The 25,006-nt window shown below is 48.2% G+C and overlaps 1 protein-coding gene and 1 long non-coding RNA gene across 6 annotated transcripts in view; one reads left to right on the top strand and one right to left on the bottom strand.

Moving 5' to 3' along the window:
- Positions 1 to 3,585: 3,585 nt before the first annotated feature.
- Positions 3,586 to 6,724, bottom strand: LOC114451603 (uncharacterized). Of its 2 annotated transcripts, XR_003672209.1 has the most exons (4): positions 5,740 to 6,724; positions 5,509 to 5,594; positions 5,246 to 5,311; positions 3,586 to 3,723 (listed from the first exon to the last, which is right to left on the bottom strand). It is a non-coding gene; the product is annotated as an uncharacterized LOC114451603 (long non-coding RNA). The 2 variants fall into 2 exon arrangements; XR_003672208.1 differs by lacking the exon at positions 3,586 to 3,723 and having other exon boundaries at positions 4,365 to 5,311.
- A 4-nt stretch (positions 6,725 to 6,728) lies between these two features.
- Positions 6,729 to 25,006, top strand: part of zeb2b (zinc finger E-box binding homeobox 2b) — a 55,457-nt gene continuing 37,179 nt past the window's right edge. For 2 of the 4 annotated variants that reach the window (XM_028430341.1, XM_028430325.1), the window contains exon 1: positions 6,729 to 6,859. In XM_028430341.1, the coding sequence (XP_028286142.1) occupies positions 6,787 to 6,859 (73 nt within the window). In that variant the 5' untranslated portion in view covers positions 6,729 to 6,786. The remainder of the gene's footprint in view (positions 6,860 to 25,006) is intronic. The other 2 variants (XM_028430333.1, XM_028430317.1) reach the window with 1 other exon arrangement.

The following is a 25,006-nucleotide window of genomic DNA, read 5'->3' as shown; positions in this document are numbered from 1 at the left end:
GAAGAGTTAGTCCTCCTCGTGCAGACGCAGAATGTGCACGCTAGCTGGCTAAACTCAATTATTTGCTTCATTTTCTTAATAACATGCTCATGATCTTAATGAAAATTTTGGGGGAAACATGGCAGCTAGGATGTAAAAATGGCCGCTGAACGTTAGGACAGGATGTGACCTGTTCTGTTGCCAGCCCCCCCCCCCCCCTGACAGCAGGAGGCCCAGGCTGACAGACATCGCTGACATGTGAAGATCTGCATAGATGTAAACCTCCTGTGTAATGTACCTCACCAGAAGGTTAACTTCACCGCCTGTAAATTGCCGCCACACCCCCCCCCCCCCCCCCTTGCCACCACCACCGCCGGACAATAGGCTCAGCAGTGGCCTGGTGATTGCCTCTTTTCAAATGGAAATGCCGGTTGGCTCTCTTCTGCCCGCTTCCCCCTAAGCAGTGTACAAATTACAGTTTACAAGGCATGGAGGAATAAAAAAAAAGAGTAGATAGACAGAAAACCGAGAAGGTAGGAGGGAGGGAGAGCCACGCAGAATATCTTTTCTCTCACTATATTTTTTTTTTTTTTAATTCGGCAAAGTGACATGTAAATTAGCCTTTAAGTGCTCCACTCGGGGGCTGTGATCGTGCCCTAATTGTCACAGTCAATTGTGGCCAACAGTCTCTTCAATCCAGGCAGCTTTTGACAACAAGCACGCGAGGATCAAAAGACGAATCATTGACTCCACACACACACACACACACACACACACACACGCACACACACACACACACACACAAACACACACACTGTGTGTTTTTGAGGCGTCTGCTCAGAGAAATGGTCCGAGGTGAGAGTGATAGCAGGAACACAACAGCAATTTGCCTCCCGTACAGCAGCTCGTATCAAAACCCCCTCTGAGTGTGGAGATAACAGACGCCCGTGGATGACAACGCAGCAACGGACGCCGTGTCTGAGGGAGGGGGGGGGAAAATAAAATAAAAAACGAGGTTTACAGTGCGGCCGGCAGACCGTGGAGCCACTTTCTGCAAAAGTTTGAAACAGATCTGTGTGTCTGAGGCATTTGAAAGGAGCTGGAGTCTTATCGGAGAGGCCGCGGGTTCAAAGCTTCTCGCTTCGTCGCTGGGACAGGCTGATTATTTCTATAAATACAGCGGCCATACATGATCTGTGCACCTATGATGCTAGGATGCTGCATCGTCACATGACTGAGTCTGGGCCAATCAGTGCAGCTTCAGCTCACAGAAAATCCTCTGACATGCTAACTATGAATTCTACTTTCAAATCTTCAGATGAGGACTGATGTGTTTATAAGATACGAGAGCAGAGAAACGGGTTTTGTTCAGGAAGTGGATAAAGAGCCGGACAAGGTTTCTGCAGATCTTTTTAAATCCATCTCTGGGTCCTGAGAGGATGTAAACTCATACACAGAGGCAGATATTAAGAGCACGCTGATATGCAAATGTCTGTCGAGATTAGAGCTACAACAATTATTCAAATGTTTGATTAATTATTCATCGGAGACGCCGTCAATTATTCATTTCAGTGAGCGATAAGTCTCCTTTTTTTCCTCCTTCCTCTTCATGTCAGAGGAGAAAGTTTTTCTAGAGGCATCTATCAGAGTCAGAGCCGTCTCATTGGTGGATGTACAGTAAGCGGCGGCGGGACGTCAGGCGGTGACGGCGCTTCATTGATCGTCTTATCAGTCGATAAAACGTCACTGTTCGTGTTTTATTTGCTCGTGATTCGTCCTTAAATGTGCAGAAATTTAATGTTGATTTTAGCCCGAAAGTTTTACTCTCACACACATCATGTTAGTGTGTCTGTGTGTGTGTGTGTAGATAAGTGGTCGTTTGTCGACGCCTGTGCTCAGTTCTCAGCTAACAAGGAACAACATCAGAAATCAATCCTTTTTTGGTGTGAGCATTTGTTTCTGCAGCGATCTGCAGTGCAGCCGTCTCAACGTGAGCTTTGAGGGAGATCAGAAATGCTCAGAGAGGAGTCCTCACCCCTCCCTCCCGCTCCGGCTCTCTTTCTCTTTCTCTGCTCGTGGCGAATGTAAACTAAATTCATTTTGCATGTTTGAGGAGTCCTCGCAGATCACACGCCGCAGCCTTCGCCTCTCCGTCTTTAATTGTCCGTCAATCTGCGGCGTGGAGGCTCCGGCGGCGGCTATCACAGAGCCGAACCCCGCGGAGAGATGTGTGGTTTTTTTTGGAGTTTGATGTCGCTGTTGAGGCTGGAAGAGCCACAAACAAGCGCGGGGAGGAGATGTGATCTGGGATACTTCTGTGGTGCGTCTGAACAACCAACAGGGCCCGTTATTTTAATTAAAAAGAGGAGACCGTGTGCAGAGGGTTTCGCACTCCAGAGGCCGAGCTGCAGCCACTTGACAGCTGTTTTGAATTGTAGAGGCACATTTTCAAAACGTCCCCTTCTCTCCGGTCAGAGCAGCTTTGTTTGATTTTCTGTATTTACCCCAAACTTTCTGTCCGAACTTTTTTTTTTTTTGCTCATCAATAAATCATAACGGCTCCTGCTTTCATGCTGATGACCACTGAAAGATATTAAGAATCCCCTCTTACATGAGGCCTGTGTGTTTCCCAGGCTGCAGACTCGTTCTCTGTCCCGATAAGAATCAAACTCTGCAGAGAAGAAAATCGGCTGAATCACTGTTCGGCCTGGAACAGCGTCACATCTGTTTGTGGCAACAATTCAAGTATTAACACAAATGTTCCAGCTCCCAGCGCTCGGATCACACGCCCCTGACCTTTGACCTCCGCTCTGCTGCACTGCGTGTGATGCTACCTCTCTCCTCATTCATGCACACAGGTGTGTGTCAGGTCTGATGGATGAGGGATGTGTCATGTGACCCTCACAGATCTGAATCAGGCCAATAATCGTACATGCTGCTGATTTTCAGGACTATTCGGACATTAATTTTTTCAAACCTCTGCCCTCGTCTCTTCACATTTATCCTCCTGCTGTCGCTCTTGTCAAAAAAGCTTCGAAAGGCTCCGAATCAGCTGACGCGGCGCAACCCGACTACACACAAACACACAAGTGGCAATTAGACCGACGCATTCTGCGAATACTGCGAAACATTCCAACTGTCTTTATGTGTTTACCAAGAACTGGGCCTCTCCCTCCTCTCCCTCCTCTCCCTCCTCCTCCACACTCACAGACAGGCAGAGAGAAAATTAGGATTATAATCTCGGTAATCAGCAGTCACGCCCGAGGCAGACAGCTGCACAACTGCACAGCTCCAATTTAGGTGTTGGACATTAAGAACTATTAAACCCAAGTGAATTCCCAATTATTGATTTTCCAGCGTCACAAAATATTATTAATAATAAAAATAATAATAATGACTTGTGAGTGTGCTTCAGGATTTTTATTTACAGAATAAACACAGATTAAGCAGATTACACACTCTCTCAGTGCTTTTAATTTGACAGGTCACCTCAGCAATAACAACAATTTTACACTTTTAATTTGAAAGAGAGTAAATATGAATCATGCATGTTCTGCTGCCCCCCCCCCCCCCCCCCCCCCCCACACCCTCTACCTCATTTAACCCGATATATTCATTAAGCACAAGGTCCCCCTATAGGTCACACACCGACTGTAATCCGGTTTCACGGTGAACATGCGGCCCCACGGAGGAGGAGAGCTGCGTGCGGAAAACAGGAAAAAAAAGGTGCCACTCCAGGCGCGCCTGGATGAATGGAAGCCAGAGTCAGAGATACGGTTCAAGTGTGTGTGTGTGTGTGTGTGTGTGAGAGAGAGAGAGAGAGAGAGAGAGGGGAGAGAGGGGGGGGGGGTGACTGCTTCGTTTACATGCAAGCACCGTGGTAGTAAATTGCGCATGACAATAATTCACCCAGGACTGGATCCACTTTTCGACCCGAGGATCACGGGGGGAGGCAGAGCCGCGCGTTACGCACTTCCGCTCTGCGCGTGCGTTATTAATATTATTCAAATAACAAATTGTTGGAGAAAAGTTCAACAATAAGCATCATAACAATAATAATTATTATTATTATAATAATTTTGCTGCATCTGAATGTTTTTTTTGGAGATGGAGGGGGTGAAGGTGGAGGTGGTGATGGGTGAGGGTGGTGGTGAGGGGGGGGGGGGGGTGCATCAACCAGTTCAGCCCCTTGATTGATGATTTAATTAGCCATACAGTGGCGAACTGCAGGAGGACAGGACACAAAATAATACTTTATTTACATAACCAATCAGGGAGCTGCAAAGGTGGAGCTTCCCTCTCCCTGTCTCCCCCCTCTCTCTCCCTCCCTCTCTCTCTCCCTCTCCCTCTCTCTCTCAGACATGGCTGAGATGGTTGACTTCTCTAATAAATGCGGGATTCATCCTGTTAAGTGGCGTCCAGAAGGAAAAATCACTCTAATAATCCGGGAATATTCCAGTAATATTCCTGCAGGGAGCGCGCGGCTCTCTGCAGTGACTTTACAGTCACTTTATTCTACTTTATGATATTTCTGCGGCTCCTTTAGTGCCGCCGGAATCTTCCTACAGAGGCTGCAGCCGGCTCCGCCGCTGCCGGGTGCGCGCAGCTATTTTACTCCGGATTATTTCTGTTATTTTATTTTTTTTGCAGAGTGACAAAAAAGGACTTTTACATGTGTGATAAAAACACACACAGTGAGGCACGTCACAGGGAACAACACGGACACCTTTCCCACAATCGTGCCACAAATAATTACGCAAAAAAGACATATTTTGTCCAATATTTAAGAAAAATGCCAATAAATCCGTTTTTTAAGTCATAATAATTAAAATTAAAAATGTTCTCATGAATCAACACGTCACAGGTTTATTCTACTCAATATAAATTATAATAAAATGTGTTTTTTGTCGCAGCGTAGACACGAACCTGCATCCTGCCATCCTGCCGTCCCTGCACATCAGACACATGTGTATATATAAAAAATAATCCTTACATGACTGCGGCCGCTCCAAGTTTCTCTCCACCTTCTACACACACACACACACACACACACTGAAGTAAGAGGAAAACACACACACACTCACACTCACAGAGACACTGTCGCCTGTTCTTTGCTCCGCGTCGACATAGTTCTCAAAAAGAGAAGAGATGGTGAAAGAGAGAGGAGAGTGAGGGCAAAGAGAGAAAAGAGGGGGGAGAAAGAAGAGGGGAGAGAGGAGAGAGGGAGGGAGGGAGGGAAAAAAACTTCAACCCAGAAGATGCTCACGTTTGGCTCTCCTCAATTATCCCCTCCCGTGAAGATAGGTGGCGTGCGTTTCAGGGGGCTTCTCCTCTGTGTTACACGGCAAAGAAAAGGAGGTGGAAAGAAAAAAAATGTCATTAGAAGAGGCGTAACACGTCAGTCCCTACCCAGGTTTGTTTCCTGGAGTGGGTGTAAGACATCAGTTGTAAACCTGCCCTAGCAGGAATAGCGGTCCCTCCCTCCTCCCAACTATTTCTAAGGCTTTATTTCTAAGGCTTTATTATCACCGGTGGAAAAGGATCCGCTCACCGACGCGCTCCGGTATCATCCCTCCTCGCAGCTCCTATTCAGCAGACTCCTCTTTTTCCGCCTCCTAACAAAACAGCAGGTACGTGCCTCCTCACTTTTTATTTCTGTTTTTTTTTATTATTTTTTATTTTTAATTTTTTTTTTGGACAAATGTTGGATAATAAACTTCCGCGCGCTGCCCGCGCCAGAGTTGGAGCTGAACTTCTTACCTGCGCAGGTGGAGATAGGTGCGCGTCCCCGGATTTCTGTTTTTTCCCTTTTTTTAAAAAAATAAATGAAATAAAAGTGGCGGCTCCGCGGCGCAGAGGCGCCCTGCAGCTGCCCTGACAGCCGGGGGAAAGGTGCTGTTTGCGGGGCTGGCTGTCTGGCGCTGCTCAGCCCCGCCGTCCTTTAGGAGGAGAGAACCGCCCGTGAGTCCGCGCTCTGCTCATCCTGCCCGGGTTTCTCTGTCTGTCATCCAGCTCCAGAACAAAGCAGCTCCCCGCTCAATATTCATTTCTCCTAATAACGCTGTTTGCGCTGATAAACGAGCTGCGAGCCGAGCAGCAGCTCCGCCGCTCTCAGCCTCAGCGCTTTTGTTTATGCGCCATTTGTGCCTTAAAGATTTTTTTCCTTCCTCCTCCTCCTGTCCGGCACATTTGAACAATTATTCCCCATCTGTTATTTATTAACTCCTGACAGGAGAGTTCGGATTCAGTTTATTAAACCTCGAAGGGCGATTTTCTCAGGCGGATCCAAGTGTTTATTGAAGTTCCTGACTCTGAGCCGGACCACACAGCGCAGGCTGCGTCCACGCTCGGGCTCTGTGTCGCTTTTTTCCCGTCACACAATTTTGATTTATTAACCTGTTTCACTCGTGGTGCCAAAAACCCGAGTGCGCAAAAAGAAAGCAAAAAAATGCCTGACGCGCAAATCCAAAATAAGAAAAGGGTTAAATGTGCGCAATAAAACAAACTTTTGTGTCCTGAGTGACGACATGTAAAGAGGAGAAATCAGAATTGTCCTCCTGCTGCTGCTGTTAGTGCCGCTGAGCTCAGAGCCGATCAGATGAAAATCCAAATTAGATGGACACGGATCCTTCACCACGGCTCCTGTCCCCTTTTTTAAAAAGTCACATTTTCTTGTGGATCCCCACTCTAACAGGCGCGGTGTGTGTGTGCGTGTGCGTGTGTGTGTGTGTTTCCCGTCAGATATCAAGCTGAAATCAAGGATTGGAGTCCATGCGAGCTGCCATCTGATCCCACACTCACTTATCAATGAAGCAAGAGATCATGGCGGATGGCCCCAGGTGTAAGAGGCGAAAACAAGCCAACCCGAGACGGAAAAACGGTAAGAAAATCACGGGGGAGACGAACCACGCAGCCGGGGAGGGGGTCTGTTTGGATGGAAGCCTGGTTTGAAGGTTTCCACTGCGGTTCAGGGGTGTGTGAGAGTCCGCGGCTTGGTGCGCCTCGCTCTCCTCTTTTTTTACGCAGGGATGAAGGGAGCGCTGTCCCGGGGAGAAACTGTGCCACGGCGTGTCTGTGGATTCTGACTCATAATGAGGAAAATTTGCTGATTTCGGTGTGTGTGGGGGAAACTTGGGGGAAAAGTTGCGGTGCTGCCGGGACCAGGAGAGAAACAAACAAAACAGCAACCCGCCATGGGGGCACCGAGCAGCGGCCAGTGTGGCGGGATGGAGCCGCTGCTGCTGCTGCTGCTGCTCCGTGGAAAAGTCCAATCTTGTGACTTGAGTTTTGATTTGTTTTCATCCACGCATCCGGCAGCTTTCCCCGCATGTTCGGGCCTTTTTCTGTCTGTGTGTGTGTGTGTGCAGCATCTCCTCATTTTGACGCTGGGATTCTGCAGAGAGGCGGATAATTGAGGAGTTTTTAAGTTGATCGCAGTGCAGGGATCGTTTGTAGAATTAGGATGACATGTCCGATAAATGCCGGGCTGTAATTGGGTCTGCGTGGAGGTGCGGATTTGTTGCTTTTCTTCCTCCATTTCACTGCACACTTTCCCACAAGAGGCAAATGTGTAGTGACATTTCCTGGCCCCGTTATTCCTGATTATTCCATATAGGCTCCTCTCTCTCTCTCTCTCTCTCTCTGTGTGTGTGTGTGTGTGTGTTTTATTTGCAGTTTTTTAATCTCTGCCCCCACAGGTTATTTATCTAGATCAGATTTCATTTATTGATTTCACACAATCAATAGCAGACAAGCATTTTGTTCCACAGGAGCATGAGAGTGGAGCTGGATATTATAAATATAAAAACACGCCTGTCTGTGTGTGTCTGTGTGTGTCTGTGTGTGTGGATGCGTACTTTTTAAAGAATAACAGGCACATTCAGAGACATGGCAGCCTGTGTAGCTGTGGCCACCTGTTTGGCTTTTGTAGCATTTGATAAAATAATATTAGCAAAGCTAAATATCGTTTTTCGCACCCTGAGAGCTGAGCTGAGCCGGAGCTCTGGCAGAGTGTGTGTGTGTGTATACGGAGTATTTTTAGGAAAATACAGATTTCATACATTTAATTTTTCTGATTCCCCCCCTTCCTCCCTTCCTCCCTCCCTCACTGCCTCCCCCCCCCTCCTCCTCCTCCTCCCCCCTTGGGAATGCAGAGGCTTATTGAGGCTTGGCCACTCTCCTCCCTGTGTCTCTGTGTGTCTCTGTGTCTCTGTCCTCTTCCTGCCTGGCTCGGTGGATGGCAGGGCAGGGCGCAGAAGTGTGTGTTCATGTGTGTGTGTGTCGGACAAACTAGAAAAGAAAAGAAAAGAAAAGGGCAGCTCGCGTACACACACACACACACACACACTTTTTAAGACGTGTGGGGATTTTTCAGCAGATGCATCCCTTAACTGAGAAATCAGATGAACATACACAAAGTACAATTACAGCTAATTTCTCAGCATGTTTGGATGTAAATTATAATCTGTCTGCCACCTGCTTTTATTTATTTTTTATTTTTAAATTCAACGCAGCACAGCCTGCTCCTGTTTCTTTTTTTTTCTGCCAGTGTGTGTGTGTGTGTGTGTGTGTGTGTTTGCCAATTATTATTAATGAGGCGTTTTTTGCTCACTAACTTGTCCTAACCAATGACATCCTCACCCAGATGACTGCTGGCCTGCAGGGCTGGAGGTGCTACAGTGAGCTTCACTCACTCACTGCCCGCTCATGTGTCATGTGCTCTATTTAACCACACTTCATGACTGATCCAAGCCTCGTCCACAGCTCAGCGGCCATATTTATTTCATCTATTTATTTATTATTTTTTTAAAAAAACCTGAGAAATTGTGTTGTTAGAAAAAATATAAATTAGAAAATGTGTGTGTGAGTGAGTTTGGCCCCGTCCAGGTGTTGCTTGTCACATCATCCAGCTGTGAAACACCTGTCTGCATTTCTTTATGTCAGTGCAGATGTGCCATTATTTATTTTTTTTTGTGTGTTTAGATTTCACACACACACACACACAGAGAGAGAGAGAGATTACATAATCTGAGGACGAGGCCGGCTGCCTCTCTGCCTCTCTGGCTGCTGGAGTTTGATATAATCGTCTGAATGTGGTTATCACACAGATTCACGCTTCAGGTGGAGAAAAATGAGGGAAAGTGTGTGTGTGTGTGTGTGTGTGTGTGTGTGTGTGTGTGTTCTTTCACAGGCAGACAATGCCAGATTTCTGCCAATCTAAACAATTTGTTCATCCCTATTATTCCTCTGCCTTTTTAAAGTTGTGTTTGCAGCTCCCGCAGTAAAGAATAGAAGGAGGGAGGGAGGGAGGGAGGGAGGTGAGGGGGGGTAGGACAAGGTGCTCCCTTTCTTCTTCTTCTTCTTCTCCTCTCACCCCCTCCTCTTCCTCCTCCTCTTCTTATTCCCAGATTTTCCCTCCTGAAGGTAGGGGCAGTTTTTTTTTTGCCATCGTCACTGAGCGAGAGGGGGAGGAGGGAGGGGTAAGAAGGGGGAGAAAAAGAGGGGAGGAGGAGGAGGAGGAGGAGGAGGAGGAGGGCAGGTTTCGCAGGGCGCTCGCGGACAATTGATTGTCAGTGGTAATGTGTTTCATTTACATGTTTATACCGTCAATAGTGGCGGGGGGTTGTCCGCCGCGCCATTCACTGCTGCCATTCCCATACGGCTTGGTGATTGTGTGGCAGCGGCCAGAGCAGACACCTCACACTCCTGACGGCTCCTTCCCTCGCTCTCCCCCCTCTCTCTCTCTCTCTCCCCCCTCTCTCTCTCCCTCTCCTGCTGCAGGAGGAAAAGTGGGATTATTTTGTTTAATTACTCAGAGCGTTCCCATCACCACCGCTGTGCAGAGACAGGCTAGCAGGTCCTCCTCAGCGCAGGCTAACGAGCAGACGCACGCCGCACTTTGGCGTGCTGCGTGAGGCCTTATTATTTTCACTTCATATTTATTTTTTTTTATATATATACATTTTTTTTTATTTTACTCCCTCGACTGCAGCGAGATAAATATATCCATCTGCTCAGAGTGTGTGAGTCAAGTGTGCACATAAAAATGAATGAAGCGGAGCAGGGAGAAAAATAAGACGTTCTCTTTAGGGGACGGCGTTTGTCGCTTCTCTTTTTTTTTTAGAATTTATTGTAATTCATTTTATTATTTCACGTGTGTGTGTGTGTGTGTGTGTGTGTGTGTGTGATATCTTCGCCTTTCAAGCTGATATGTTATTCAACAAACCCTCTAATATGTGCTTTCCACAAGGAATTAAATCAGGAATGTAGCTCAGCACACACACACACACACACACACACACACACACACACACACACACACACGCTTTGATAAGGCAGATAAAAGCAAATAGCATGGCTTGTGGCTGTGCACCCCCCCTCCTCCTCCTCCTCACCACAAACACACACACACACACACACACACTAATGATCATCTCCACTCCATCCTGGACACTGGACAGAAAACTTTCATCAGTCCCTCCTCCTCTTCCTCCTCCTCCTCTTCCTCCTCTTCCCAAAAAAACACTTTTGACACTTTTTTTATTCCCTTATTTTTTTTTTTTTTTTTTGCTCGACCGCCCTGCTTGTGTGTGAAGATATTTTCTGCCTGGCGGCCAGAGAACACACACTCGCAGAGGCACGGCGAGCCCGGACCCCTGACACCGCGGGTCTTTGGAATGCCTTAGGTACGATTTCACTTTCGCTCACATCAATGCTGACCTGAATGCCTTTCATATCTGATCCGCCGTGTCTCTCCTGGTAAACATCCCCCGGGGGGAGAACAAAGAAAAGGAGCTCCTCTTCTTCTTCTTCTTCTTCTTCTTCTCCCTCTTAATCACAATTCAGCCCCTTTCGCCGCCAGCAGCAGGGCTGCACATTTGCATTCAGCATCAGAAAAAGGGCCTGAGATGAAAAGGGGGGCGAGGAAAAAAAAGGAGAGCAAGAGAGGAGAGGAGGGAAAAAAAGAAGAAGAAGAAGAAGAAGAGGAAGAGGAAGGGAGAAAATGGAGAGAGGAGAGGTGGTGGGTGGTGGAGAGAAATAACTAGGGTGTTTGTGGTTGTTTGTTGGTTGTCCCCTGGTTACAAGCCTTTTATAGCCTCCTTACTCTAGCAGGGACCCGGGCCCCTCCTGACAGACAGATAGTGTTACGAGATGGCATGCCCGCACTATTCATGGCCACTCACACTTAAAGAAGAAGAAGAAGAAGAAAAATCTGATGATATCACACAGCAGGAGCAGGTGTGTGTGTGTGTGAAACTTCTGGAAAAAAATGTGCTTTATCACAAATTCCCAGACAGGATGTATGCAAATCCTGAGCAAAGATGGGGAAGAGAGGGTGGAGGTGGAGGGTGGAGGGGAGGTGGAGGTGGACCCGGGTCTTTAAATGGCATCATGTGATATGGATTCCAGTTTTCTTTCTTCCCTTTCTGTTCCTCGCCCAGAACTTTTTCTCCTTTCTTTCTTTCTGGTTAAGAAGAAGGATTATCGGTACACCTTCCCTCCCTCCTCCTCCACCTCCTCCACCTCCTCCACCTCCTCCTCCTCCTCCTCCTCCTCCTGGCCAGGCTGCGCAGGATTTAGGCAGATTTACTTCAGCAAACACCTTTGGACACTGAGGGGGGAAAGTAGGAGTCTGTTTGCAAAAGGGGCCTTTTGTTCAGGGAGGTTCTGGATAATGCCTTACCAGGCGGCCATGATATTAACCCGTGCTGTGGAGGCACCTTAACTCTTTGTGCCACAGTGATGTTTTCATGTGTTATATATAGTGGGCATGAGCCGGGAGCCGGCTTCTCCTTTATTTTATTTCCTGCAGCTGAACTGTGGCTGAACTCAGGATTCTTCCTTGTTGTTGTTGTTGTGGTTGTTTTTGAAATGATGAATAAATACGGCGCCCGGCTCGGAGACGAGCGGCGGCTCCGGGTGCTGGTGGTGGTGCTGGTGGTGGTGGTGCTGGTGGTGTGAAAGGAGCAGAAGATGGAGAGTGATGGAGCAAAGGTGACAGACGTAAAGGTGTTTGTGGCAGCAGCGTTCTGCCTGTCGAGCTCTGACCAAGCGGCCCTCCGCTCCTCCTTATTCTCAGGGTTTGACAGGTCCTCTCCTCCTCCTGCTCCTCTTCGTCCTCCTCCTCCTGCTCCTCTTCATCCTCCTCCTCCTCCTCCTCCTGCAGTCAGATGTCTTTCTCCTGCTTCCCTGACTTTATTTCATGCTTGTTTTCTTTCCTTGTTTTCCTTTTTGACGAAAAGCAAACACAGAAATTGAAACTTCAGTGGTCCGGCAAATCATGGCATGCATTTGGACTTTTCATTTACGTGTGTACACTCTTTACCTCTAAGCCGGCATCTTTTATGCATTGAGGGGAAAAAGCTGCATTTCAAAACATCATGCCTCATTTGAGTCTTTCTCAAGTGAAAAGGCAAAGTCTTTATTTGGCCCATCCGTTCCGTCTCGTCCTGCTGTTTGCACTTATTCAGTTGTTGCGTCTCTTGCCTGTGATTTTCTTTTTTCTGACTTTTTTCCCATGTGTGAGGGAGTCGTGGTGCGACAGGCGACAGGTTGCTGAGCAGGTGTAAACTAACGTTTATAATTAAAGGGACAAAAAAACAAGTTGAACGACACCTTTTTGCATTTTTTTCCCTTTTGCTTTGATATTAATCACCTGTCAGCTCTGCTCATGCTGCACTTCTAACAAACAGGATCGTGTCTTAATGGAGCAACAAAGCATCAAATGTAGATTTAATCAAAAGAACAAACACATCGCAGCTGCCTGTGTGTGTGTGTTCGCTGCTGTCAGCTGAGTGCAGCTTCATGACGTTACTCTGTGGGGGAATAAAAAAAAAAAAGGAGTAATCACCTCGATCGCCCATTAAAATAATTTCTTCTCTCTTTCTGCGGCAGCTGCTTCGGAGATGACACCTTTGTGCAAACAAGTGTTGAAAGCAGCAGCCTCCAGTTTTTCTGCTCTGATGTCGACACACACACGCAGACACACACATTTTAAGGGGAAGGCACACACTCTTTGATGTGTGTGTTTGATTGTCGGGTGGAAGAGCTCTTCTGGCAAGGTCACGGCCGTGCGGAACAATCAATAACAGATCGGCAGATTAAGGCTCGGTGACATCTGGAAATCTGGGCCGGCGCCGCACATTTCTTACCTTTAAATCTGGATAATAGAACATGCTATTTGATCAGGGTTCACTTTCTCTTCCTGCACTTCATTATTCAGGAGGTGTCCCGCTTCCCTCCGCCACCTAAGTGAGCCCCTCTTCTTCTTCTTCTCTTTTTTTTTAACGAGGACGTGTCTGCTTCCCTTTGTGCTCCACTCCTCTTCCTCCCCCTCCTCCTCTTTCCCGTCTTACGTGGAAGTAAATTCAGATGTGTTATCTCGGTTTAATTGCAGCCGATTGCCAGGCGAGATTAGGACAAAATTAGGTCATTTTGCGGTTGCACAAATTTCACTCACTTCCACGCTTTCATCTCGCCGTTGATCAAGCACCTTCTTAACCGGAGGCTGCGGCGGGAAGAGGAAATGGTCAGAGATTGCTCGGGCCTCCTCATTATTCAAACGTACATTTAACCTTTGGCGAGAGTGAGTCAAGGAGAGCAAAAGGAAACATCTTCCCCTTTAAATGTCATCATCTGCTGCGCCGCGGTCAGCGGACACACAAACTCTCTGAGAGGTGGCGTTAATGGCTTCTGACTGGAGAGGGAGCCCCCTCCCCTCAACGCCTCATGTCCCGTCGCTGTCAAACGCGAATGTCAAACAAACACCTCCTCAGGTAGCGGGGGGATAATCACACCGACAGGCCTGTCCTCAGCCTTTCTGACATGCAGGACAAGCGGGTGGGGGCGGCGCCGAGGCTCTTTCTGTGGCTTCAGGCGCCACAGTGGGTTTTTTTTGTTTTGTTGTTTTTTGTTTTTTGGGCAAGGTGGTGCGCTGCAGCTTTCTGAGCTGAAGACACCTTGAAGCCAGGTCTGTGGATGAAGGGTGTTTCCTGACCTAGAAAGCTCATGAGAGACGACAAAGATGGGGTCAGATGTGGAGACTTGTGACTCACAGCGTGGTCTGTGCTCGGGTCAAGGTTTTATGACTGCCGAGCCGCAGGATGTTTACCGCTCTTATTTTCCTGCATGTGTTCAAACTTTCTGTGCCGCTCTGCTTCCATCCATCCATCCAGTCAGTCAGTCAGTCATCTAACCAGTCAGCCCACTCTAATTACTTCTCCCCCACCCAGGGAAGCTACTTCCTTATCGCCCGGCCGTCTTGCTCCGGCATTCCTCAGATAAATTCCCCTCCACTTTGTTATTGTTGCTACTTAGGGGTATTGGAGTTAGCGTGGCCATCAAAGCAGACCTTGTACTCTGCCTTTTTTCTCACACCCCTCCTCCTCACCCCTCCTCACCCCTCCTCACCTCCTTATCTGAGCTCGTACATTACAGCCTGGCATTGGGACGTGCCCGCGGGGGCCGCCGAGGTGGACACAAGACACAAGTGTCTGACATCCGAGGTGCAGGTAGCGGTGACACGTGGTGACTTCCTGTGTACCTTCTTTCCTCCGCCACAGACGCCGCCTTATAAAGTGGCAATCACAGTATCCCTAATGTTATTACTTTTCATAATTAGTTACAGCAACACTCATTCCACGACTGGCGGAAAGGAGTATTCCTTAGTAATTAAGGTAATGAAATATTCATTTATGCTACCTTTTTCCAGCGGCCTCACAAATGAGCCAGCCGTGCTTAATGTCCGCCCTGCCTCTGATTTTATTATGATGGCAGACTGGCACATCTGCAATTAGTACTCGCACTGACAGTTAGCACGGGGCGCTAAGCAGAGGGAGGCGAGGTGAGGCCGCCGAGGGAGGGAGGGTGCACCCCGGTGTGATTACACGCCCCCTCTGCCTCAGCAGCCTCCACTCCACTAACCCTGTCCTTTTTTATTTTTTTGTTACCTTTATCTCCTCCTCCTCCTCCTCCGCCTGCTCGTCTCCTCCCCGACGGAGAGGTTACCTTTTCCCAACGGTGCAAAATCGACTTGACATAACTGTTCATCAGTTTCAGCCCCCCTCCTCTCCCCTCTCTCTCTCTCTCTCTCTCTCTCTCTCTCCACCTCACCCTGAGGTAGTTTGCATCAAATCAGGCCCAGTCAAGCTTCAAGTGGAAATTGGCAGGCCAGAACCTGACAGAGGAGGAGAGAGGAGGAGAGAGAGAGGGGGGAGAGAGAGGGAGGCGACTGGAGCAGCCTGAACTACGTCCAAGATGGTGATTGGAGGGTCAAGTTTTAGGGTTAAGTGCTTGTAGGTGCGCTTTTATTTTGAAGTGATGAAACTTTTAGTGCTCCAGTTCTGTCTCTGAAGCTCCTCCTCCTCACCTCCTCCTCCTCCTCTTCCTCCTCCTCCTCTTCTTCACAGCTGCTACATGTCCTTATGAAGTGAAGGAGGTGTTTTTATCCTCGTCCTCCTCCTGAGTGACCGCCACAGTCTCCTCACTTTCATCTCTCACCTTTTTCTTTCTTCTTCTATCTTAATCTGCCTCCCTCCCCCTCCTCCCTCTTCCCTCCCCCGTCCTCAGCCAGCTTTGCATGTGCTCTGATGGGCTGATGGCCGTTTCGACAGGGCAGCATTGAGGTAAAACGGTGTGACGGCAGAGTTTTGTTAAGCCGAGAACAAAGGCTCGGAGATGCCGGGCCAAGCTATTGTCCCGCGCCCCATATTGGCCCTGCCACAGTTGTGCAGGATTTAATGCTCTGTTTACCTCCACTAATATTCAAAGAGGAGCTTCTTCTTCTTCTTCTTCTTCTCTTTTTTTAAAGATGCACCTCAGAATGGTTCAAGATGTGCGAGCGGCGTCCGATATCCCAGCAGCTCGGCCTTTAAGATAAAAACCTGCATGTATGCATACAGAGCGATGACACCAGTGTGCGACACAGAGGGAAGGAGTGTGTGTGTTTGTGTGTCTGGTCCGTTGGAGTTCCCCTGCATGGTCTTTGGGCAAACTGAAAGCACTGCTCAGTGGGATTAGAGTGTTGCTGGGGGTGGCGGAGGGCTGAGGATAGAGCACAGGAGGATTCTGGGAGTTTTTTCCTTCATGTGCTTTCTGAGACATTTCTCACTTTCAGCACTTTGGTTACGTTTTAATAAGCGAAGCTTAACGATGGCGAGGTTAGCTTCGGAGCTTCGGACGCGTGTTTGTCGCTCTGACGTATAAAAAAAATAAAATAAAAGTTCCAAAGAACAAGGAGCAATAAATGAAAGCGGCGGCGGCGTCGAACCCAATGATACTTTCACGAGCACATAAAGATTATGAGTCCATTCCCGTCGCTCCCATCTGTGCTGAAGTTAAAAGACGACAGCGAGGAAGGAAGGAAGGAGGGGAGATGACTTTCATTAGGAGTTTGTTAAGGTCAGAGGAGATAAGACGGGAAGCCTGATGTTTGTTTTCAGGTGGCGGCGGCGGCGGCGGTGAACGGGTTAACTCTCTGCATACAAACCCCGTCTTTTCTTTCTTTTTCCTTTTTTTTTCAGCAAAACAATTACAAAATTACAGTAGATAAAAATTGAACGGCGCCAGTATTTATGCAATCAACATAACGAAGAAACAAAACAATTTAATGTGGAAAAATCATCATTCATCTGCATTATAATTGCTTCTCTTTCACATCTACAGGGATGGTTAATTAAAATTGTGATTAAATGCGCCTGCACTGCCTAAGATGTCTTCCCCCTAAACAGGTGCTACAGAATTTAAAAGTAAAGAGAGAAAGCTAATTAGCATTGGAAATTGAGAAATTGCCTGCAAGAATCGGTGTTAATTTCACTCACTGATGAGGTAATTTATAAAGGGGGGGGGGGGGGGGGCTGTGCAACACCAGAGATTGCAACCCCTCCCCCTCTTCCTCCCCCTCCCCCCTCCCCCCCCCTCCTCCTCCTCTGCTTTCCCAGCATGCAGGTGAAGATGTTTGCAAAATATTGAATTAGCTCCTCCGACAATAAGAAGCAGAGCGCTTCTCGGAAACGCTTCACATTTTCATCGTCGGCTGCCGGCTGCCGGCCTCCACCCTCCGCCCTCCGCCCTCCACCCTCGCTCAGAGTTTCCAGAAAACTTCCCACAGATCTTCTCCTGATCTGACTCCAACCAGTGATTAGCCTGGAACAAGACGTAGCTACGCTGTTCCATCCGCATCCACTGTCCGCGTTAGCATCGGATGCTAAGCTCCCTGAGCGACCTCTCTCCTCTTGCATTGATTTAGTGGAGAGTTTCTGTGTGGACAGGTGGGAGGAAGAGGAAGAGGAAGAGGGGAGCTAGCAGGCCGTAGATCATTAGGCTTCCACAGCCAGAGAGGAAAAAAACCTCCAAAAGCCAATTTGCTGAGACATCCTCTGTCGACCTTTCATCATAACTGGAGCCTTTTTCTTTTAGATTAAGTCCAGTGAGCAGAACCCAGCCGCCTGTCAGCCCGTTAAGCCCAGCACCCAGCCTTCCTCCCCCCTTCCTCCTCTTCACTTTTTAACAATCGCCTCTCTCACTCAGCCTCCAAAGCTCCCCTAACTTTCTTACAGCTGCTATGTGACAAATCGTGTGCTTTACACCCTCCTCTGACACCCGAGATGCTGCTGCTTTCTCCTCCCCAAACCTGAGACGCCTCGCTTTCTCTCTCTCTTATTTTTTTTGCAGTTAATTTGGGGAATAAAAGAATCCAACAAGCAGCTTTTACAAACCCTGCTGACCCTGCTCCGCTTTTTATTTCCTCACTCCAGATGCAGAAACGTGTGAAAGGACGCGTAGAACTGCACAGCAAACAAGAGCGTGAAGGAATTCATACATAGCATAGCAGAGCTGCTTCATGATTATTTTATGTTTTCCCCTCCTCCTCCTCCTCCTCCTCCCTTCCATCTTCTTCCCTCCTCGAGTCACTCTGCTGAACAGGTCAGGCAGTAAGTGACAAGGTATTCCGTCGTTTTGTGAACCTTTGCCAGCCTGATTGTTCGCTGCAAGTGTAGTGTAACTGAGCCGCTTGTAGCTCGCCGGAGTGTGGAAAATAAGATCGAGGACTGATTTTTTTCCCCCTCTCTCCCTCTGTGTGTCTCTGCTCCTGGTTTTACAACAGTGTGAGATAGTAAAATAGATATGTAGTGGCTCAGCGAGAGGAGCTCCCGTGCGCCGGCGTTGCTGTCGCTCTTCATACATTTCCGTTCCACCTGACAGCACGCCGTAGCGCTCCCAACATTTACAACCCCTGCGCCCCAGTTTGACCCGTGACCACTTGTAGCTGCCTATTATGCTATTACCGCCACACTGACTCCTCTGTTCTCACACAGGTTGTGCATGTAGCAGGTCAGGAGCGCCTTGTCGACACATTTCTGACAAATTCTTTGTAGGGAAAAGTTGCAGCAGGTGGAGGAGAGGGTGGAGGAGTGCAGTGTTTATTCCTGGAGATGTGTTTATCAAAGATTTTGTGATTTTTAAGGAGAGGTGATTCTTGTGTTTGTTGGTGGCAGGGTGTGTGTGGGGGGGGGGAGTTTATGGGGGTAAAAGGGATTTCTACCACTTCAGAGAGAGGGAGGGAGGGAGAGAGAGGGGGAGAGAGGGGGAGGAAAAGCTTCCCCTGAATATTAGGAGAAAGGTTGTGTGTGTGTGTTCACCCCCCACCTCCTCACACAGAGAGAGAGAGAAAACCTTGAGTTTGTTTATGTGCACATAATGCGAGTCTGTGCGGCGGCTGAAGCGCCGCAAATGGGAGAAGTATGCGTGGGTTTCTCAGGTAACAGGATTACGTGGGCACATAATTGATCCATTTGGGGGAAAAATGACAGGGCTCTAAAGAGGCCTCGGCTTTGGAAATGGAGTTTATGAAACAGGCATTCGTAAATTCAAAGGAATCAATATGTCAATTTTATTACATCTCCGGGCCAGATGGGCGTTTAAAGGCGCAGCTCATCCCTCTGCTTCTTCACGGCCTCCTCATTTTTTTTATTTTTCTTGCTCACTGTCTGCTAATGTATGACAAAGGTTTATCGCCTCCCTCCCCTCGCCGTCATTGTTTCTCCACCTAAAACACACTCCCTCTACAGATGTATGACAAAGGTCTCTCTCTCTCTCTGTCTGAGTGCTCATCAAGGTCTCTTTCTCGCTCTCTCTTTCGAGGCAAAGGTCCTCAGTGGCCATTTTGCCTCCATACAAGAGGAAGCTGTGTGTGTGTGTGTGTGTGTGTGTGTGTGTGTGAGGTATCAAATATCCCCGTCCAGGCTGAATGTTATGTTGAGTCAACACTATTATTCTTAAGGAAAAGCCGTTTAGAGAAAGACAATAAACAGTTTGAAAAAGAGAGAGAGTGTGTGTGTGTGTGTGTGTGTGTGTGTGTGTGTGAGGGGGGGGGCAGATTAAGCATTTCCCTCGCTAAAATATTCACATTTAAATACAACAGCATCCCAGGCAAGATTTAATTACCATCCAGAGCTATAATGCAAATGAATAATGCAGCAAAGACTGATGCAAACGGATAGAAATATAAGACTGCAGCACTGTGTGTGTGTGTGTGTGTGTGTGTGTGTGTGGAGAGAAGTCAGGGAAAAGGTTAAAAAATGCCTCTTGATGCTAGTTTTGAAAGAGATTGACAGGAAGGAGGGAGGCAGCAGCAGCAGCAGCAGCTTCCCCGGCCTCTGCCAGGATTTTCCTTCTCCCCATTCCAGCAGTTCATTTTTTTGGAGTAAGTAAATAATAAGAAGTTGGTGATGCTTGCATTTTTAATTCCACCCCCCTCCTCCTTTTTGTGTGTGTGTTCAGTTCACTGACTGACATCTGCTATCAATGCTAAGCAGGTGTTCCCGTGCAAACAGACGTGCCCCCTGTTTGTGTTTCGCCGTCCCCGCCGCCGTGCACCCAAATGAGCAACGTGATTAAGAATCCTGTAAATTTTTGAAAGGAAACGGATGGCTGCCCGGCTAGAACGTAATTACACCGCCGCCGACATCCGCAGCTCACCGCCGCAGCAGCCAGAGCCAAAGCAACAGCAGAGAATTAATAATATATAATGGCATCTTTCCTTGTAATTCATAAATGAAATAAAATGAAGGAGGAGTAACCCCTGATAAGTTTTCTCTCCCTCTCCCTCTCTCTCTCTCTCTCTCTCTTTTGGGGGAGGGAGAGGAGGCAGCAGCAGTGGCAATTTTCAGAAATTGAGTCGAGACGATCATCTTCTGCGATGCGTTAACTCCGCTCGGTGTGTGTGTGTGTGTGGAAGACAGATTTGCTCCTTTCTCTCTTTTTTTTTTAGCTCATTTATTTAGTAGATGAGACCTCTGCATATGTTCCACTGTTCTGTCATTATCCTCCTTCACTTCTGCTGTATGATCTCACACGGACAATTAGCTGTGTGTCGTCTGGAGTGGCAGCTAACTTCAAAAAAAAGTCTGTGGAAGGTGGTGCATGTAGTCAGAGGAAGAGACGGGGGTACAGATGGTGCCCTCCTGGGAGGAGAGATGAGGTGGAGGGAGCATAGCGTGACACACACACACACACACACACAGGCCGACTAAAAGCCTCTGACAAGACCCATCCTGACAGAATCCTTCCTCTCATGTGAGGACAGGGGTGTGATTATTTTCTGCCGCCGTGGTCGCCGTCACCGGAGCTGCCAGGTGCAGCATAATGTTGATTTATGCAGCTGATAGAAAAACCTGCTATAAGTGCAAAAGGGACGCTGTAAAAACATTTCAGCTCCGCCTCCACCTCCACACGGGGATTTGTGGAGTTACCGGAGCCTTGTAATGCACTTTTTCACCCAATTTATATCCATCTCTTCAGCCTGCACCGCAGTCCAGGCACCTTTGGCTACTGTTTCCTCCCACGGCTGCGGCTATTGATAGCGGCTGACAGACATTGTTTGGACAGTGAAAGGTGCGCCTCCCTGTAAACGCTGGCTTGCAGAAGGGAGGCAGCACTCCTCTCCTGTCCCCTCTAATCAGAGCCAGAGATGGTTGCATCCTCCCATTCGGATACAGGATAATTACCCTTCTCTGTGAACACTGGGACTTCACTCTGAGACGGGGAGGGACAGACGCTGACAATTATATTAGGGATGTGTGTGTTTGTGTGTGTGTGTAAATCCTTGTTCGCTGCCTTGTAGCTACCTTTCCCCTTGCCGCAGCTGAAAGAGTTCATGATGATATGAAATAATAAGGTGCAGTTGTGTGTGCGGCTCCCGGCTGCAGCAGGACAAACATTGTTTTTGTCTGTTTGCTGTCTGTGTACAGAAGCGCTGTGGCCCCACATCACTGGCTTCACTGTGTGTGTGTGTGTGTGTGCTGCTCAGTGGGAAGAACAAGGCGCGCTAACACAGTCGCCCAGGGTGACGGAGTTCAGGTCACAACGCTAAAGACGTGAACATTTGAAGCTTCCAGTGCATCCATGATTAGCATGTTAGCATGTGGTGATAGCGTTAATATGTACGAGCCGCGTCTCACGTGTGGCAGCTGCGCTCATGAATGAACAGCAGGCCTGATACAGTAGCACACAGAGGGCCGTTGTCACCTATACAAAGTCCTGTGTTGCAGCGGTGACAGTCTGAGCAGTGTTAGCCGAGGAGAAAGGCGGCACACAAGCTCGGCCCGGCTCCGTCTCTCTGTCCATCGTCCTGGTGTGCAGGCGAGGCTTCTCCTCCTCCAGCTGCTGGGAGATGATTCGGGTCACCGTGGGGATGCTGTGTGTCTGTGTGTGTGTGTGTGTGTGTGTGTGTGTGTAGGGAGGGGGGGGGGGCACACTGACGAATCAAGGGGCCGATTGTGTCTGGTGCCAGTCAGTTGTAATTAAGAGCAGGATCAGGGGGTGGATACACTCTCACACACACACACACACCAGGACTAGCTCTGATGGACCTGAGGACATAAAATCACATCAACAGGGACGCTCTCACACACGTACTTAAGCCGGCCGCTCTATACAGAGCAGCTCACCTGAAAATAATGGCTGCGAGGGGCAGCGGGGGATGCAAATGAGGCCGGAGGTTAGCGTGGGAAAAGTGGAGCAGGGTTGCCTGGGACTAGGTGATCCTCCGGGCAGGGGGCCGGCCTCAGGAGGGGCCTTTGTTTAAAAATACCCACCCTCCTCCTCCTGCTCCTGCTCCTGCTCCTCTATCACCAGAGAAAAGCAAAGATATATGGTTTGTTTAACAAAGACAGAGAGGTGTGTGTGTGTGTGTGTGTGTGTGTGTTCATTCAGGTTTTTTGGTGAGCTTTCACTCTTCATTTATTAATCAATATTTTTTCTCTTCTTCTCTCCTCCTCCTCCTCCTCCTCCTCCACCTCCTCCGCCTGGGCCTCTTCACTTCCAAAAGCAGGTAAGCACTTAAACTCAGTGAGCACGCTACACGATGTAAACACACACACACACACACACAGCATCGTCTCACATCACACATTCAGACCTGAGTTATAATGAAGAGGGAAATGCTGCTTTGTGAACAACACACACTCATAAATATTCAACGAGCCGAGCTGTAAAAACGTGTGTATGCTCTCCAAACAAGATGCTAAATGTAAGAGTGTGGTTGCAACCTGTGGATACTCCTCACACACACACACACTCCCTCTCTTAATTATTATTTATTGGCAGTACCTCCCCTCGCCTCTCCTCTGTCCCCTTTATCGCCGTTCTAAATAATTTCTTCTTCTGCAGGAGGCGCCTGCCTTCCTGCCTTCCTGCACACATGCTCAGCTTTCACTCATCAAAGTTTAATGGAAGCCCGCGTTTTAGTTTTTTCGAATAAAGCACATTAAAAAATTTAGATGCAAATTATTTTGCATTATTCATGCCTTCTCCCGGTCCTTGTAGATTTAAACATTTGCGAGGCCACCTTGATTCAAGTAATTACCTAAGCCTCAGCCGGCTCCGTCATGAATAAGGTATTTCCTACAAGCCTGATGAGCTTTTAAAGTGGCTCTACACCCAACTTTGTGTATCGCTTCTCCTGCATGACTGACTAGAACATGCACCGCCGCCGCTCTCCTCTCAGGTTGTGTGTGTGTGTCTGTGACTGCTCTCTGCTCTCGCTGGCCACAGGCCTCAGAAACAGACAATCAGGATTCCAGCAGCAGTGTGAGCACAGCCTCCTCCTCCTCCTGCTGCTGCCCTCGGCTCTTTGTATCTTTATCCATTTCACTCTGAAGGATCCCAAAGTATCTCAGATGTGAGCGGCTTAATTCCCACCTTTAAGCCGGCGGCTTTGAAAGCTCTTTTGTGACACAACAAGGGGAACTTTCACTCTGCCTCTTTACCTGAAGATCCTCCTAAATCACACCTGGCTTTGTTGGGCAAACACTCCCTCCTCCTCCTCCTCCTCCTCCTCCTCCTCCTCCTCTTCCCCTGCTTTTAAATCAGCTCCTTTTATTTTGGATCCATTTACAGGGAGAATATGAACATTTTCCGTGGAAATGAGCATCAGGTGATAATTACTTCTGAAATTTATTCATAGTGTTTTACTTTTCGGAGTGAAAGCTCTTCATGTCCACTCTGAGGAAGCTGCTGCTGCTGCTGCTGCTGCTGCTGCTGCTGCTGCTGCTGCGTGTGCAGATCAGATCCTCCCGTCCAAAGTGAACACTGTAGCTAAACAGTGACCCTGAGTGCACAGGAACGAGGAACAAAGCGGAAAAATAAATGCAGCTGTGGCTTTACAAGCAGGGGGAGGAAGAAACAAAGTAGTTGACTCCGCGACTCCATCATCTTTACTACCCAGCAGAAGAATTAATATTTAAACATTCTAATAATGGAGCTCGCCTTGCATGCACTTTTAAGCAAAGCAACAATATTTTTCACCTGGGGTAACGCAATGATTTCTCTTCCCCGCTGTGCACAATTTCCCTTTCTGATCATCTCCCTCCTCCCTCCCTCCCCCTCTGCTCCACACCCGTTTTCTGATTTCCACCTTATTTTTCACCCCAACACCACCAAAAAATATTCATGGAGATAAATATTGAAATGAATTTCTGCCTGTGTATATGAGCAGAGAGCAGCCGTGGCTGCAGGAATGCACAATGCCTCCCCTGGAGGAGCGAGCAGCGATTCATAAAATCCAACCTGTGTGAAGGAGAGGAAGGAGGAGCGCAACTTTTCAGATGTTTGCTTTATTATTTTGTATTTTTTCTGCGCTTTCATAGCAGGAAATGGCTTTTTTTTTTTAAATGGCAGCAGCAGAGGTGCGTGACACCGAGCAGCTATTTGATCTGTAATAAACGTAATAAGACGTCAGCGCGGCTGTGATACATAAGGACGGACAAGGAGAAGGTCAGAGTCAGGTGGAAAGGTGGAGGTCAGGCTTTAAATCTGCCCCCCCCCTCTGTACAAATGAACACTTTGCAGCCTGTTTAACACACACACCTCACCTCACACACAAAGCCTGCTATTAGCATCAAAGGTGTAGGTAACTGTTGACTCCCGGGGGATAAATACAAACAAATACGCAGTGAGGGGGGAAATTAGCTCCCACAGGCGCTGCTGCTGCTGCTGCTGGTGGAGGTGGTGGTGGTGGAGGTTGAACACTGTACAGCTGTGTGTTGGAGCGAGCATCTGTGAACGCGCCTGTCAAGCCAAATGCATTACAGATGCCTTAAGGATTTGTAATTGATCATGAAAATGAATTGCTGAGCGACCGGGGCTAAATTGAATGACATAAATAAGAGTTATGCATTAAGCCCGGCTCCCTGGATTTGTTTATGTGTATCTAAAGGGCTGCTGATGGCGGAGGCGAGGAGCACGTTCATCCTTCTTCACACACACACACACACCTGCACACAAAGAGCCAGCTTTCTTAAAAGATCATGTCGTAAGCTGATTTCGACATCTTATGCAAGGTGCTGCGGCGGAAAGGGAAGAATAGTTTGTCTGCTGCCTCAGGCCGCAGATTAAATTGGATGCTAAGGTGTAGAAGCACCTTTGTGTTGGTTAAAGACTCCGTCTCTTTGATACATGCTGTAACCGAGTGCAATCCAACAAGCTCGCCGCTAAACGGTGCAGAACGAGGCCAGAGCCCGTCCCCACC

Source organism: Parambassis ranga, chromosome 2 (genome assembly GCF_900634625.1).
Source record: "Parambassis ranga chromosome 2, fParRan2.1, whole genome shotgun sequence".
NCBI classification, from domain to species: domain Eukaryota; kingdom Metazoa; phylum Chordata; class Actinopteri; family Ambassidae; genus Parambassis; species Parambassis ranga.
The sequence above is the reverse complement of the archived record's forward strand: the minus strand, read 5'-3'. Positions and strand labels throughout refer to the sequence as shown.